The sequence below is a fragment of the Saccostrea echinata genome, unplaced genomic scaffold (assembly GCF_033153115.1).
Source record: "Saccostrea echinata isolate AGI-Se365-2 ecotype Australia unplaced genomic scaffold, CSIRO_AGI_Sech_v1 ptg000014l, whole genome shotgun sequence".
NCBI lineage: Eukaryota > Metazoa > Mollusca > Bivalvia > Ostreida > Ostreidae > Saccostrea > Saccostrea echinata.
Window position 1 is genome coordinate 20,543,949 of NW_026889763.1, and position 14,665 is coordinate 20,558,613.

Consider the following 14,665-nt stretch of genomic DNA (forward strand, 5'->3'; position numbering starts at 1 on the left):
AAGCCAAAAGAAATTTTTAAGTAGACATACTTTATATTTCTCCCCCAACCCCCTCTCTTTCTCTCGGAGAAATAAAAAATTACATTTTTGTTTACTCAAGGACCTCAATTACGGTTTTTACGTGTAAATTTACAGAAAACTCGTAGAATTATATAATTATTAATTAAATAAAAATAATGTCCGCTTAATACATACGAGGGTTGTTCGAAAAGTTCGTGGACTGATGTGATAAAATTAATACTATGTAGTCTATGCTTACAGAATTTTTATTGAACATAAAACAACAAAAGTTAAAGAAATGTTGAAAATTTTAGCTTGATACCTTGAATATTTACCAAATTATCATAAAATAAAAAAGACATTATATGATCACCCGGCGCTGTCGCCATTTAGTTTCATGACGTCATTGTTTTTCAATGTCCGCATTTACTACCTCATACACTAATCTTGATGAGTTTTCTTGGAGTTAAGCAAAGATTTAAACCCGTCTTGTTTATATGATTTTACAATGTCATAAACAGCTGATTTCAATGCATATGATATTGTAAATAGATCTGAAAGATGCTCACTTGATTATAACAGCATATTTGTTTGTCGGGGTTCAACATCTATCACACATGATCAACTCCACTTTTCGACGTGACAAACTTTGAACACCTTACTACAAATCGACTTTAACTTTTACATCTCTCGTCTCTCTAATCTTTTTCGGCGTTTAAAAACAAGTACTCTGAATGCATTTTATTTTCCAGTAGCCCATTTAAATATTTCCTAGGTCTATGCCAGTTTTTCCAGGGGTGAAACTTTATAGAATGTAAGCAAAAGAAACCCATCCCCCTTTCTGACGTCATTACAACCCCATAATTGTTTGGACATTTCATATAAATTTTACAGTAAAATTTCATAGAACTTACAGAATGGGGTAAAAATTGCAAATTTTATGGTACAATTGTGTCATACCACTTGAGTGAATTAACGGGATTTTTGAATGACAAATGCTCATATCAAAAAAAGAGGTACAACTAGGTAGAAAAAAAAGTGATCTTCGAGGTTGCGCCGCCTGGACATACCATTGCTTTCAAAAACATCAACAATTTCTTTAAAAATAAATTAATGATCTATAGTTTATTATATAAATAAAAAAGATGATGCTAATTGAACTTTAAAAAAACCATTGATGTATCTTAAGCGGTTTTAATTTTATGGCGCTAGTCCACGAACTTTCCGAACAACCCTCCTAATTTGTCATTTTCTTGCATGTTTTAGGTTAAACTTAATGTATCAAATATGGATATACTAGAGAAAGACACTGATAGCAGACTACGGTAACTACACTTTATGATAAACGTGATGACTTCAATTTTTCTATCGTCAACTTCCCTCATTTATGTAGCTTTATATCAGTATCACCTGCATATGGGGTTTATGTCTTCTAGTTGATTCGATACTCAAATGTATGTTCATAGTGCGAACAATTTCTAAAACGAAGCAGGCTACTGACAAACAACTAGGTGATACAAGGGTGTCTACACTCTCGTTTATTTTGCATATTCTATGGTCGATGTAATGACCGTGTATGTAGGTACAACATGCTTTTGAGTCAAATCTTGACTAATGTCTTTTATTCAAATTGTTAGGCCATTATAGAGAATTGAGTACGGATTTCTGCATTTACCGGTTCATGACAAAGAGCACACGACCAGTTGACAGGGGATGCATACTCATCCATGGTACAGATCTAAGCTCTGATTTTCCAGAGGTCCCTGTTTGCTCTACTCACAACTAATATTGTTTCAATGGACTTTTGAGCATGATTACCGTTCGTTATGCTCATATTTCATTTATTAAGTATATTTCCGGAGATGGCTCGTTAATGTGGACCCTATTTAATTCAGACAATTGTATGATATCCTCAAAAAAAAGACAAGATAATGCATGTTGAAAATTTTAAACTTTTGTAAAATTCCTTACATGTTTACAAATTCATCGGCCAAACTGCTTTTGTTAACTGCAACGGTAGAGTTTTAAACCTGCATGTTGAATTCAGACAATTTAATGAGGTCTTAAAATTTTGATTACAATGTTCTATTATAAAGTTTGAAGATTGTTGAATAAGACAGAAAAAATGTCAATGAAGTGATAATGAATTTTGTATTGGAAAATGTCTCTAATTGCCATAAAAAGTTTTATAAAAGAATTCCATAATTATCATTTATAACTGCATTAATCAGAAGGTTGCAATCACATCTTTTTCAAATTCAATAAAATGGACAAAAAAGGTTAATTAAACATCTTTTATTTTAAAAGGACTTAAATCAATACACATTCTATGTAGAAGAAAATTAAAGAAAGATTTTTCTTCTTACCCTGAAATTCTTATGTCCACTCAACGATTAACAATCTTTTCTGACACTTTCATGTGTAATGATCCTACATGCATGTAGCTTTGTGGATAAAGCGCTCGGAGTATCTATCGAGTTTTCTGTGTTAGAAATTTGAATAGAATGCTGGAAACCTATTTTAAAACATATTATTTGATATATTATCTCGTAATTTGTATTGCAAGAATCATTGCCTAACCTACTAGCATTTTAAGATAAACTACATTACACGTTTTTCGTATCTTTTTAAAAAAATGCAATTAATATACGGTTTACAGTCTGTTGAAGGACGCTAAATCAGTGCATGTAGTTTGTCAGTCAAGGTAAGTATAGCGTTTGCACTGTCGGGGATTTGTAGCATGCTTTAGTATCTCGATCTAACCCTAACCCTATAGTGGCGTTACTGTAGTATGCAGTCAGTGCCTATAAACACACCAATGATGCTGGTTTATGCAAAACTCAATTCTTACGATTTAACTGATTAGTTCGAATATTTGAAATGAAGTAAATTACAACTTAAATGTTGCATTGATTATATATTACATAACGTAAAATACAGGTACGTATCGAAGTGTGAAATTAAAAACTTGTACCCGATTATCTCGAGCAATTGACCCGATTCTTGGAATTTCTACTTTCATTTTAATTTCTTCGAAATGTTTTTCATCCTATAGATGCCATTAAAGCCTTACTGCCTTTGAGTCTTTTCTTTTGTGATATTAAGTTTCATTTTCGGAAGTTCTCCTTCCAACTGTTATTATATATAATTATGTAAACTGGGTCACTGCTATGTAAATGAGCCCGGCTCTCAATGCTTTTTCAAAACTTGTAATAAATAACTAAAGTACTCATAGTAACTACTGCAATTTAAACAATATTTTAAAACCTGATTGCCAGACATTTGCAAAAATCTGAAATAAGAAATAATTCATATTTATTTTTTAATGATCATAATAAAGCCCTACAATTCGCATTTTCATACGCAATTTTACAGAAAATTGGAAGATAAAAATACACTAAAACATGGATTCCGTAATGTTTAAATATTTTTATCCTTTTAAATGTTGTAAGATGAGCAGTTTATATTTTGAATATAATATTTAATTTGGTTTTGGTGAACATTCGATTTGTGAAAATGACATTTGAATATTGCATTGATTTTTATACATTCATATTCATGACGTGTTTTTGGTAATTTTTAGGGTTTTTGTACATTGTTAACGTATAAAATGAAGCACATAGCTACATCGTTGTGTGAAGCACATGAAGCACATATGTGTGAAAAGTACAAACCCGATTAACTCTGCATTCGAGCATTCAGGAATACATGCATGCATTCGACCCGCTTTTTTGTTAATCTTCTTTCATTTTAATTTCTTTGAATTTTTTTCATCTAAAATGGCATTGAAGCCTAAACACATTTGATGCTTTTCTTTTGTGATACTCGGTTTCAGTTTCGGAAGTTCTCCTGTTGTTAAGATTTTTAAATGTTTATGTAAAACGTTAACTGTGAATGAGCCCGGGTCTCAATTCTTTTTTTTTTCAAAACAGGGAATGGGTAGCTAAAATACTCAGGTACTTAATGAACCCTAAAATTTAGACAATATCAAAAAAATTAAACCACGAAAACTTGAAAATGTTTTGAAATAATATAATACTAAATCCATAATCTAATGATCTTGATTTGTGCATCCTCTGATAATTGCAGTTTTTTAGCAGAATAAACAGCAAAGGAGTCATTTTGTTGGCTAACACACCACCTCATTTTAAGATTTGTTTATCCACCCTTCACATGTAAATGATAAGTGTGTATACATTCTGATTTGTGAAGTGCTCAAAGCCAAACTATCTGGTTAATGTAGTAAAATTAATAGTTTACCTCCTTGATCTGCTAGGTCTGCTAATGACAAGAAACAATTAAAACCCATGGAAATTCCAACAGATTGTTGGAGGACCTGACCTCCGAAAATCACATAGATATTGTCAATGAGAAACTCTAGCATCTTTTGATATCTACTTCGAGTACTTTTATCTAGAATAAGAATTCTTTGAACAAAATAAGTTTGCAGAGTTTGCAAATTTACAACTGTTCTATTTTTTTTTTTGACGAAGCGTCTATAATGTAAAAAAAAAAGCATGGTATGGTGGTATAAAGCATTGAAAAATCGTAATTGATTTTAGAAAAATTGTGTGATTTCATATTTTCTCAAAGTACCTTGTATCGACCTTTGATTAACACCACTTCGCGAATATATTGTCGCACAGTACTCCATCAGTTTCTCATTCACTGTTGTTAATATTTCGTGAGGAGTAAAGAAAGAAGCCTTGTAGAACATAATCTAGAACCCCCTATGTACCTTTGTATTTTTTGTGAAGATTAGAAATCCAGTATAGGTATGGCAATTCAAATTCAATTCGCTTGTTGTGAATATTAAAAATGTTAAAAACTGACATATGCATATGGTTTTAAAGAATTTCCTCCTTAGAAAGAGAACTATAGGTTTACATTGGAATGCCACTTGTAGAATTAAATCCAAGTTCCTCTGAAATGCAATAATGAGCCTTGCAAAGATAATCTTGTTTCATTGTTTGTCAGCTGGGACTTGTACATATAATGGTTGCATCAGCAATCTCAAGCTTGATCTCTACTTCTGAAAAAAAAAAAAAAAAAAAAAAAAAAAAATCTGTGGATATATTTCATTAATTATTCTCTACAATACACTTAAAATCAGTAGATTTGAAAAAGTAACCTAATTGCAATTCATATCAATATTCTGGGCACTTGACCTCGGCTTTCTAAAACGTGATATTATAATTTTTAGATTCCTTCTCATAAGCATTTTCGTTATCTTTTATAATTATTATTCAGTTTAGTTTATTTGCATACGAAAAGCCCACCGAAAAAACCGTAGTTATTATAGGGCGCACTTGTATTTCACTGCGTATTGCACGGAAAGCAGAGCCCAGGTTGTGTCACGATTAGAATCTGCAGAGTGAGTCACAACTATTGGATTCAATTGCACGATGAAGGTAAAGTATAATTACTGACAAATCCGAATAATATTATGGAATTTATTAAAATAACAAATCTTGCTTACAAATAATATGTTTTGTATATCAGTAATGGCTGAACTTTTGCAGCCTCAGCTGTTTTTGACTATACAGTTTATATAAAAAAAAAAAAAATAAAAAATGAAGGTAATAAACAATGATCAAACTCAAAATCCTATAAAAATATACAAAACAGAGACCACTGTGATTTCAGGAAGGCATTCCCAGTCGACTGGTCTAATACCTTTTTCTTAATTAGGTAATTGATTTAATGCACTTGCAGGTGATAATGATAATGGTATTTTGCCTCATTGAAAAATTGTTATCCTGTTGATCGTAAAGTTAAATTGGTATTTACAAATTGGTAAAATCTTCAAATCTGCATCAGATATGTCCGACTCTGAGATATATACCAAATTCAGCGTAGGAATATACATTTGTAGGATTTGTAATTACTCATATATGCCTGTTTACTCTGAAATAATACAATTCTTAGGATAAATACTTTATATTCTGAATTTCATACTTCTTTTGTCTTTATTTCATTGCGTTTATTATCTACTATCTTAGTTATAGCCCGAATGCGGCTGGAATTTTAATGTAGACAGTAGTTTTAGAATAAAAAATGAAAAAAATATCGTAGATTTATCAAAGAAAACAAAAATAAAAATAATTTACACAATTAAAGTCGCTTGCTTGTTTGCTTTACGTTACTTTAGTAATTTTTCTATCGTGTTGGATGGCCACATCTTATTTATAAGACATTTTCGGCACTTTTAGCCGTAGGCAATGAGGAATATTTTTCATGCTATCATCTGGAACAGTTTATAAAGTCTCATAGCAAGGGACTGATCTCCACGTCCCGCAATGGAATTCAAACCAGCTACGTAATGATCTTAACTTGATCCGCTACGCTAAAAAGGAAACATTCTTACCGCTGGGCCAGGCGGTTATGGGATAGTTCAATCTGAATAACATGTAGCCTATTGTAACAGGAAATAATTATCCACATGTATCTTAAGGTCCGAAAATTGAAGTAGACAACGACTATGGACACTATTTTCTTATGGAAAATAACCTTTGAAATTGACTTTTCTGTTTAAAACTATGATTCTTATTTCCAGTGCGGCCCCATATAAAGCCGTATTCATTCCTTATTTATCATATTCATCGATGTATATTAAACTCATATTTAAGCAAATTAAAACCTTAAAAAATATCGAAATTTTAGGGTTGAATATGGAGATAACGAACAGTATTCAAGCTCAAAGTCCATTCAAACATACAAATCGGGAGCGGAACAAACACGGACCTACAAAAACATCAGAGGTGGGATCAGGTGCCAGGAAGGAGTGAACATCCCCTGCCACCCGGTCACAACCGCCGTGTGCTCCTTGTCATGATCGGGAAAAACGGAAAAATGCGTAGACAATTCAGTGTGTAAGTAATGGCCTACCAGTCAGTATGAAAAACACAGTCAGCAATTAACTTAAGGAATTGTTGTATTTGCTGACAGGGTCATTGTATCGACCATAGCACTTTCGAAATGATGACAAACGAGACTGTTCATTTCCTTGTTGCATCAATTTGTTTGTCAATAGTTTGCCTCGTTTTAGAAATTGATCATACAGTGTATGTAGAGCATGCTCTAGCATATCGAATCAATTGGGAGACAATAAACCCATAAGCAGGTGATAAGGGTATATTGCTATAAAAGTAAGGGAAGTAGAACATTGAAAAAATTAAGTCATCACGTTTATTATAAAGCTTTGTTGTTAGGTTACCATTAACGTCTTTTTCTAGTAAAATATCCAAACATGAAAAAGACGTGTCAGACTCTGTGGTATCTAACATTTCAAGCTCACTGGAATATACCGACTCGACATAGGAATGGAAGTAACAATTGTTAATTGATATATCTCAATGTTGAGTTGAAGGCCACTGCAAAGTTTGTTTTCTTCACATGTAAAAGCATTTGAATAAATTTTGCTTCATATGAATACAAAAATAGGTCTGGTAGTTATGGGGGCACAATTGGTACCTATGGAAATTCTAAAAGATTGTTGAAAGAATTGGTCTCCAAAAACATATATATAAATATTGTCAATCAGAAACTCAAGCATGTTTTTCATATCAACTTCAGAGTACTTGTGTGTACAGTCATAATGGTTTTTGACAAAATAATTTTGCAAATGAGCAATGACAAGGTCAGTATATTTACGAGTTTCATTTTTATTGAAAAAGTAGCTGTTTATGATGTCAAAAAGCCCGGGCTTTAATTTTTCGTGGTATATAAAGCCAAAACCGTACATTTTTAGTTGCGACAAAGAAGTAAATATCACTAAATATTTTTTTAATTGTGTAAATATGAACCTCACGCTGTTATCTGATTGGCTGAAAAACAGACATAGGGAAAATGATGGACTGTCTAACATGGTTATCGGATAAAAAGGGTTAAGAGTAAAATGGAAAATAAGCACTTCTTTAACCCGAATTTAGTTTAGAATCTTTCAAAGAATATTGATTGATTATGTGTTGTTTTGCGTCCCATTTGATAATTTTTCACTCATATAGAAACGTCACCATACACCGGTTAAGGGCTTCAAATTTTAGAACTATACTTGGCATTTAGTAGTGATGGTTCTTTATCGTGTCAACGCCTACCTTGACACTTGACTTCAGTCTTACAGTCTCATCCAAAAGACCCATAACTTTCACTTTTAATGCCGGGCGCTTGGCGAAGGAACAGTCACTACCTATGTTTACGTCTTAGGTTTGACTCGGCGCAGGAGAATCGGAGCCGGACCTCCCCATTACGAAGCAAACGCTCTATCACTAGGTGACCGTGACCGGTTTAATAAGTAAACAAAATGCTTGTGATACCATAAATATAAAAACAAGCTACAAGCTGATTAAACAAGATTTAAACAAAACCGATAACAATTAACAAAACAATTTAACAAAGTTTAAAATAAATTGCTCTATTTAAAATGACACTTTTCAATCGGTGAAGGACTCATCCGAAAGACCCGTGACTTTCACTTCTAGTGCCGGGCGCTTGGCGAAGGAACAGTCACTACCTATGTTTACGTCTTAGGTTTGACGCGGCGCGGCGAACGAGAATCGAACCCGGACCTCCCAATCACTGAGCGAACGCCCTACCACTAGGATACCGTGACCTAAAGACTGGTATGGTAGTTGAACGTAGAGGTTACAATAAGGAAACTATCTTTTATGAAATCAAAATAAATGATACAGGAAATCTGTATTAGGTTACAGAAATTATTGGCGTCTTTTGCACTTTAAGTTGACCTACTCCGCTAAGACTCACCGACCCCTGAAAATTTAAGAAGCCAGTTAAACTTATCGCAGCATGTTTTCGTCTGCATTATTTTACAAGAATTATCATTGGTTCAGATTACAGCTCTCAAGGTGTAATATGAAAGGTGTGACACAAATATTTTAATTTTCCCCCCATAAATATAATTACAGTCTACTAAGCATATTTTGAAATTCAAGGGACCAACACATTTTTGAAAAATTAAACGAAGTTCAAAATAGGCAAAATTGGTCTATGGAGACGTTTTAAAATCCTGCTTTCGATCTAAAACACGTAGACAAAACATAACCAATATTACAGGGTTAAATTTATGGCACTTAATGGTGAAATGAAATTGTTTGTTCATTAAAGATTTATTTGGAAAAAAGTCCGAAATTTTTCAAATTCGTTACAATTTCCTAATCTTATTCTTTTCGGTTAAACTGAAGGTTGCAAGACTTGCTTGTCCCCAAATCATTTGCTTATTTGGATTTAGACTCAGTATTTTTATCCTAAGCACACATTAATTCATTTTAGTGATCTAAAAACAGTGTTTTATATTTATTTCTCGTGATTTACCTGTTTTACACAAGCATATGTTCAAAAGCGTCATCAATACGTGATCTGAGAGAACGAGTTACGCCTCAGTTTTTTCTTTCATAATTATTCTATAAAAACATGCAGTGAAAACAAATTAGGTAAAAACATATCTTCAAACACCTTATCATCTACCACAGGTACTTGTGGACAGGACTCCCCCCCCCCCCCCCCGAATATACCCCCCGGGTCAAAAAATATTTTTATGTCTTTTTTTCATAAACTATTCTTCTAGTACACATTTACAATGTATTCCACATGAAAAATCCAAAAAATAACGCAGAATTAACGTTTTACTAAAAAATCGTACCCGTGGTATTAGAAAAATTTAATTATTAGGATATTATAGTAATATTTTTAGGATATAAACACGGAAGGAGGGAGGGAGCCGGTGAGTAAAGAATAAATATAGTAAATTATTTTATTTTGCCTTAAAATTGTTTTTAAATGATTTTCTTCTAGGCAATTAACAGAAAGGTAGTTGGATTGGTAGCTGCTGCTGTCCTTGTTGTAGTAGTTGTTCTATCCATTTCACTCACTTTATCACTGAGAAAGGATAATCAGGAGCCTAAAAACCCCAGCTCTCTTTGTAAGATTTGTTGTTATCATTATTACCAGTACTTTAAGTCTATTTTTATCAAGATATATGCAATTTAATATAAGAAACTTTTAGCATATACTGTAGAATTATCATTGTTTGTAAGGGACCAATGTTCAAGGATTCTTTGGGTCACCCTATCCACAAATCTACGTCCCAGTATTATAATGTCAAAGTATTGACTCATTGAATCTTCTGTATAAACGCGTAACCCACGAAATTTCGTCCCCACATATAACTGAAATTTTGCTTGCCAACGAAAATTGACTCCCAAGGATAAAAATGTTTCAACAGTTGTGCAAATTATATGTAACAAAATTGCTTTTAAAAATATAATTTGTTTTACCAGAGCGCACGATGTTTGTGACATCCTATATTATTTGACAATTTATTTTCAGCATCATGTCCTTCTGGGTACACAGGTCAATTTTGCGACGAGCCAGTTTGTAGAACCATGTGCCACTATGGAGACTGTGTGCGCCCAGACACGTGCAGCTGCGATCCTGGTTGGACCGGTAACGCTTGCAACCAGGCGATGTGTGATATGCCGTGCACACGGCATGGAATGTGTACAGCACCTAACACGTGTACGTGTGAGAATGGATGGCAAGGAATGACATGTGAAATGCCCTTCGCACCCGGATTTAATCCCACTAAGATATATATCTACAACATCTCAATATCCTCTACAATGGAATGGGATATAATGATGAATACTAATTCCTTCAGAAGCAATGATGATACAAGACAATTCCTTTCCAATGTCAATCTAACATTTTCTATTTCTACTGTCAAAACACAAACAAATTACTCTATAGGAATGCTGACAATTTTGAATGCAATTTGCCATTCAGATTTTGGAAACCAGACCAAAGATTTTCAAAATGCAACTTGTGACCAACACTCTGCAAAGAATTTATTGCAAACTAAGGTCATGTTTTCTCAGGACTTAACGACTGGAAAAATCATGCATGTTTATTATAATTCCTCCACCGAAGACCAGGCAATTTTCATAGCTCGTTTACTTCGCTTCATAGACTGTAAAACAGCACCATCAAATGTTGAAAGTATGGAAGAGAAATCGGCTTCTGATGGGAAGCAAATTATTTTGCTGCGCAATGGATTGAAATCTGAAATTGGGCTGCAATGCTTTAATTTTACAAGATTAGTAAAAAATAAAGAGAATATGATTACCGACCGAGAGGAGAAAAAAGTATGTTTGGGAGAGACTGGAGCACCACAAAGGATCATCATGTCAGAGTTTTATATCATTGGTAAAAATAGGAGTGAAGATGATAGGGATTCCTTGAGTGAAGACGAAATGAATTTGTCGCCGTTGCCATCTTTCAAAGGACATGTCTTTGCGGTTGGTCATCTCGTTTCAATGAAAACAATGGCAAATGATGCTTTAGAAGATGAACTAGAAAGTGCGCATCTAGATTTGGCGTCTGATAACATCAAGTCCTCCTCTATCGACGAGTTAGCTTTCAGGAAGATTTCCACAGAAAAAGAATACAAACACGACATTGTTTATCAGGATATTAAAAACGTCCTTAGACATCCATCTAAAAATCTCAGACTGTCACTTGGTCTTGCTTTGGTGAGAAAAAGTGAATCTGCCATTTCCATCATAAGGAAGATGATTTTCTCTCAAAATCTTCTAGAAAAGGAGTCGAGATCACTCCTCATAGCGATTCTTGGATCATCACAAACCTTTTCGGGCCAAAAAATCCTGATGCAAATGTTGGATGCTGAGGAGAAGGTCAAGGGCGATCATTATCTTGCCTTAGGTTCTGTGGCTCAAATGTTAAAGCCCTCTGAAGATATTATTACAATTCTCAGTAAACTAATGAGAGATGCTCTGGATGATGAAGTGAAGACTCGGGCTGTCCTAGTTCTCGGCGTACTGGGGAGCAGGGGTTTGGATAATAAAGTTATCCCTATCCTTAATAAAGAATTATTCAAGAACAATGTCACTCACGATGATAAATGTATGTTAATATCAGCTTTAGGCAATACTCACTCAGAAAAAGCGCTGCAACCTCTATCAAACTTTGTAAAGAGCAAAGATACATTCTATAAAATATTGTCTATCAGAGCTTTGAAAAATATTCCAGGGTACAAAAGTTACGAGCTTGTTTTAGATGCACTTTTAAAAACGAGAAATAAGAAAGTGGCCCTTCGATGTTTAAAGACACTCACGTCTAAGGGAAAATGGATCAGTCAGAATGACTCAGATGCAATTCTACAGATAGCTTACGGTACAAAAGATTTGGAAATACTCATTGCCATTCAAAACACGTTTCTTGGGTTACTTGAAGGTTATACAGAAAAACAGAAGCAGGATTTTCAATTCAAATTGAAGGTAATTAATGAAATCATTGTGCAACTTCAAAATCTTGAAGTACATGCTTTTGAGATAAAAAGAGAGACCCAGAACTTTGGTGTTTACTTTGATATGTCGGTGGATTCTGAAAAACGTGGCTATGAATTAGATTTCAACGGCAACTCTAACTTTGACATAAAGGTGTTTGGTAAACGTGTAAATGTCCTAAGAGCGGGTACTGACAACTCGTACGTTGACTCAGGTGTCTTTATGTCTTCAGTGTATATGATTTTGAATTTGTTCGGACATGACTACGTATTGTACATGAAATCTTGGAAATTTTCACTGAATTTGTTTACCAAAGAAGGAAATCCATGCCAACCAAATAGCGGCAATATCATGCATACTTTCCCGGAATATTTTCATTTCGGAGACCTTCTATTTACATATGGTATTCCATATATAGCCTCCATCAACTTAAAGGTGGGAATTGTTGGATCCGTTTCTTTTGGATTTGGATTTGATGTTAAAGGAAATGATGGTAACATGTTACCACAACAAGTAATTGTTATTGGAAAACCAGAGGCAAAGTTAACTGCAACTGCGAGCGCCTATACCAGCGCTGTTTTAGTAAGTGCTGGGGTAAAGGGAGTAATTGATGTTCTGACAGGAAGTATTCAAACCAATGTTGCTTTAAACTTGCAACAACGAAACTTCTGTCATTTAGTACGAGCCGAAGTGGGCATGTTACAGGGCGCATTGTTTATTTTTGCCGAAGTTGGTTTTTCCATTTTTAAAAAAACATATGAAATAGAAATTTATAATTGGCCTGGAAGTAAGGTATCAAAAACTGTATCAGAATCATTCTGTTGTGCAAATGCTTTCCAGTCACCTAGCAAAGCAGCCGTTCAAAGCTATAACTTGTTGTACCCTGCTCTCTCAAATGTTACTGAATTATCATACCAGAGGAAAATTTCTGAAGCTCTCTCAGTACTCACTTCAATTAAAACATGTATGAATTCAGTGAACAAAGATGATTGCCCATTAGGGCCGGTCCAAGGTTTATTAAATAGAGGAGTTTATATTTTTGACCCTTTGCTGTCGAAACAATTCAAGGAAAACTACGTTTTGACTACACTCCATATAATACCATTGTTGCTTGCTAATAGTGGTGATTATTACGGTTTAGATAGAAAAGGCAACATGGTTCAGGTTCATGAATATGGTAAAGTTAGACAGGTCATGTTGCCTCTTATTAATCTGTTAGCTAGTTTGATTTACAGTCCAGAAATTAAACAGGTTTATGGAGGTATAATGAAAAATCAAGTTTTACTCCAACAGCATCCAAAACGATCTTTAGTAAAATCGACTTCAAACGTATTGGATCTCCGACCATACTGTTCTAAAATGATGGCAATTTGTGCAAACATAAAAATGGGGAAAATGGACCATGGTGACACGATGACATTTACAGAGAACAAAGAAATTCAATCATTCAACGACAAGGAAGCATGCTCTGCGTTCATCAAGTCAAATGGGATCAGATATCCCTATTACTGCGAAGCTTACCCGTTCTCCTTCACACTACAGGGGGGTAGTGGAGCGACTGTAATGTCCGTCAATGTAATGGAACGGGAAGTCAAAATGGAGGCGTTCAATACTTTTATCAAATCTTCGGGATTAAAAGGGGGCGATTCTTTTGTTGTTTTAGTTTAACAGTGAAAAAAATCCTGATATATAATTTTGTTTCTATCCAAATTGTAATCCGTGTGAGCAAGCGTTTGCTTGATAATGCGACTATTATTTAGAGATTTGTTACGTTCATTCATAAATGCTTGTACCTTCATGAGTAGACATCTGAATTCTGTACAATATCCATTGTTCTCTTTACAAGTCACTAACCTAAATCCTCTGTTCTTAGTGTTTTATAACAAATGCAGATGTTGTATTATGTAGAAAGTAAATTAATTTAACGTTTTTATATCGATTATCTATTGTTATAACGTATAACTGTTGTCTCTTTTTCTCTTAACATGTATTACTTGTATTCAATTCATCATAAAGCCACTGATATATAATCACTGTATTTGTAAATTTTAATATTCCTATTTTGTTGCAAGTGAGACTTGTTCAATACAGAGGAAATTATAATGTATTCTTTTAAATTTATTTACATCCCTTCAAAATCGTCACCCTTTAAGTCAACACATACTTGAAGTATTTGATCCTATCATTACTCACTTTGGTCTTCTGTTTTTGTAATGTTTTTGTACCTTAGAAAAAAAATCTTTTTTACGCTAACAACTTTAGTAATACTTCTGCTCTTTTTATTAGGAATTTTAGCGACTTCAGCATAAGATCTTAAAATTTTAAAAATCGAATACAGAACCTCG

The 14,665-nt window shown here is 33.8% G+C and overlaps 1 protein-coding gene across 1 annotated transcript; it reads left to right on the forward strand.

Annotated features, from left to right (window-relative positions):
- The first annotated feature begins 9,824 nt into the window (after nucleotides 1-9,824).
- LOC133186915 (uncharacterized) lies at nucleotides 9,825-14,348 on the forward strand. Its single transcript, XM_061322303.1, has 2 exons — nucleotides 9,825-9,937; nucleotides 10,345-14,348. The coding sequence occupies exon 2, from the start codon at nucleotides 10,401-10,403 to the stop codon at nucleotides 13,986-13,988; it is 3,588 nt and encodes a 1,195-aa protein (XP_061178287.1). The 5' UTR covers nucleotides 9,825-9,937; nucleotides 10,345-10,400; the 3' UTR covers nucleotides 13,989-14,348.
- The last annotated feature ends 317 nt before the right edge of the window (nucleotides 14,349-14,665 follow it).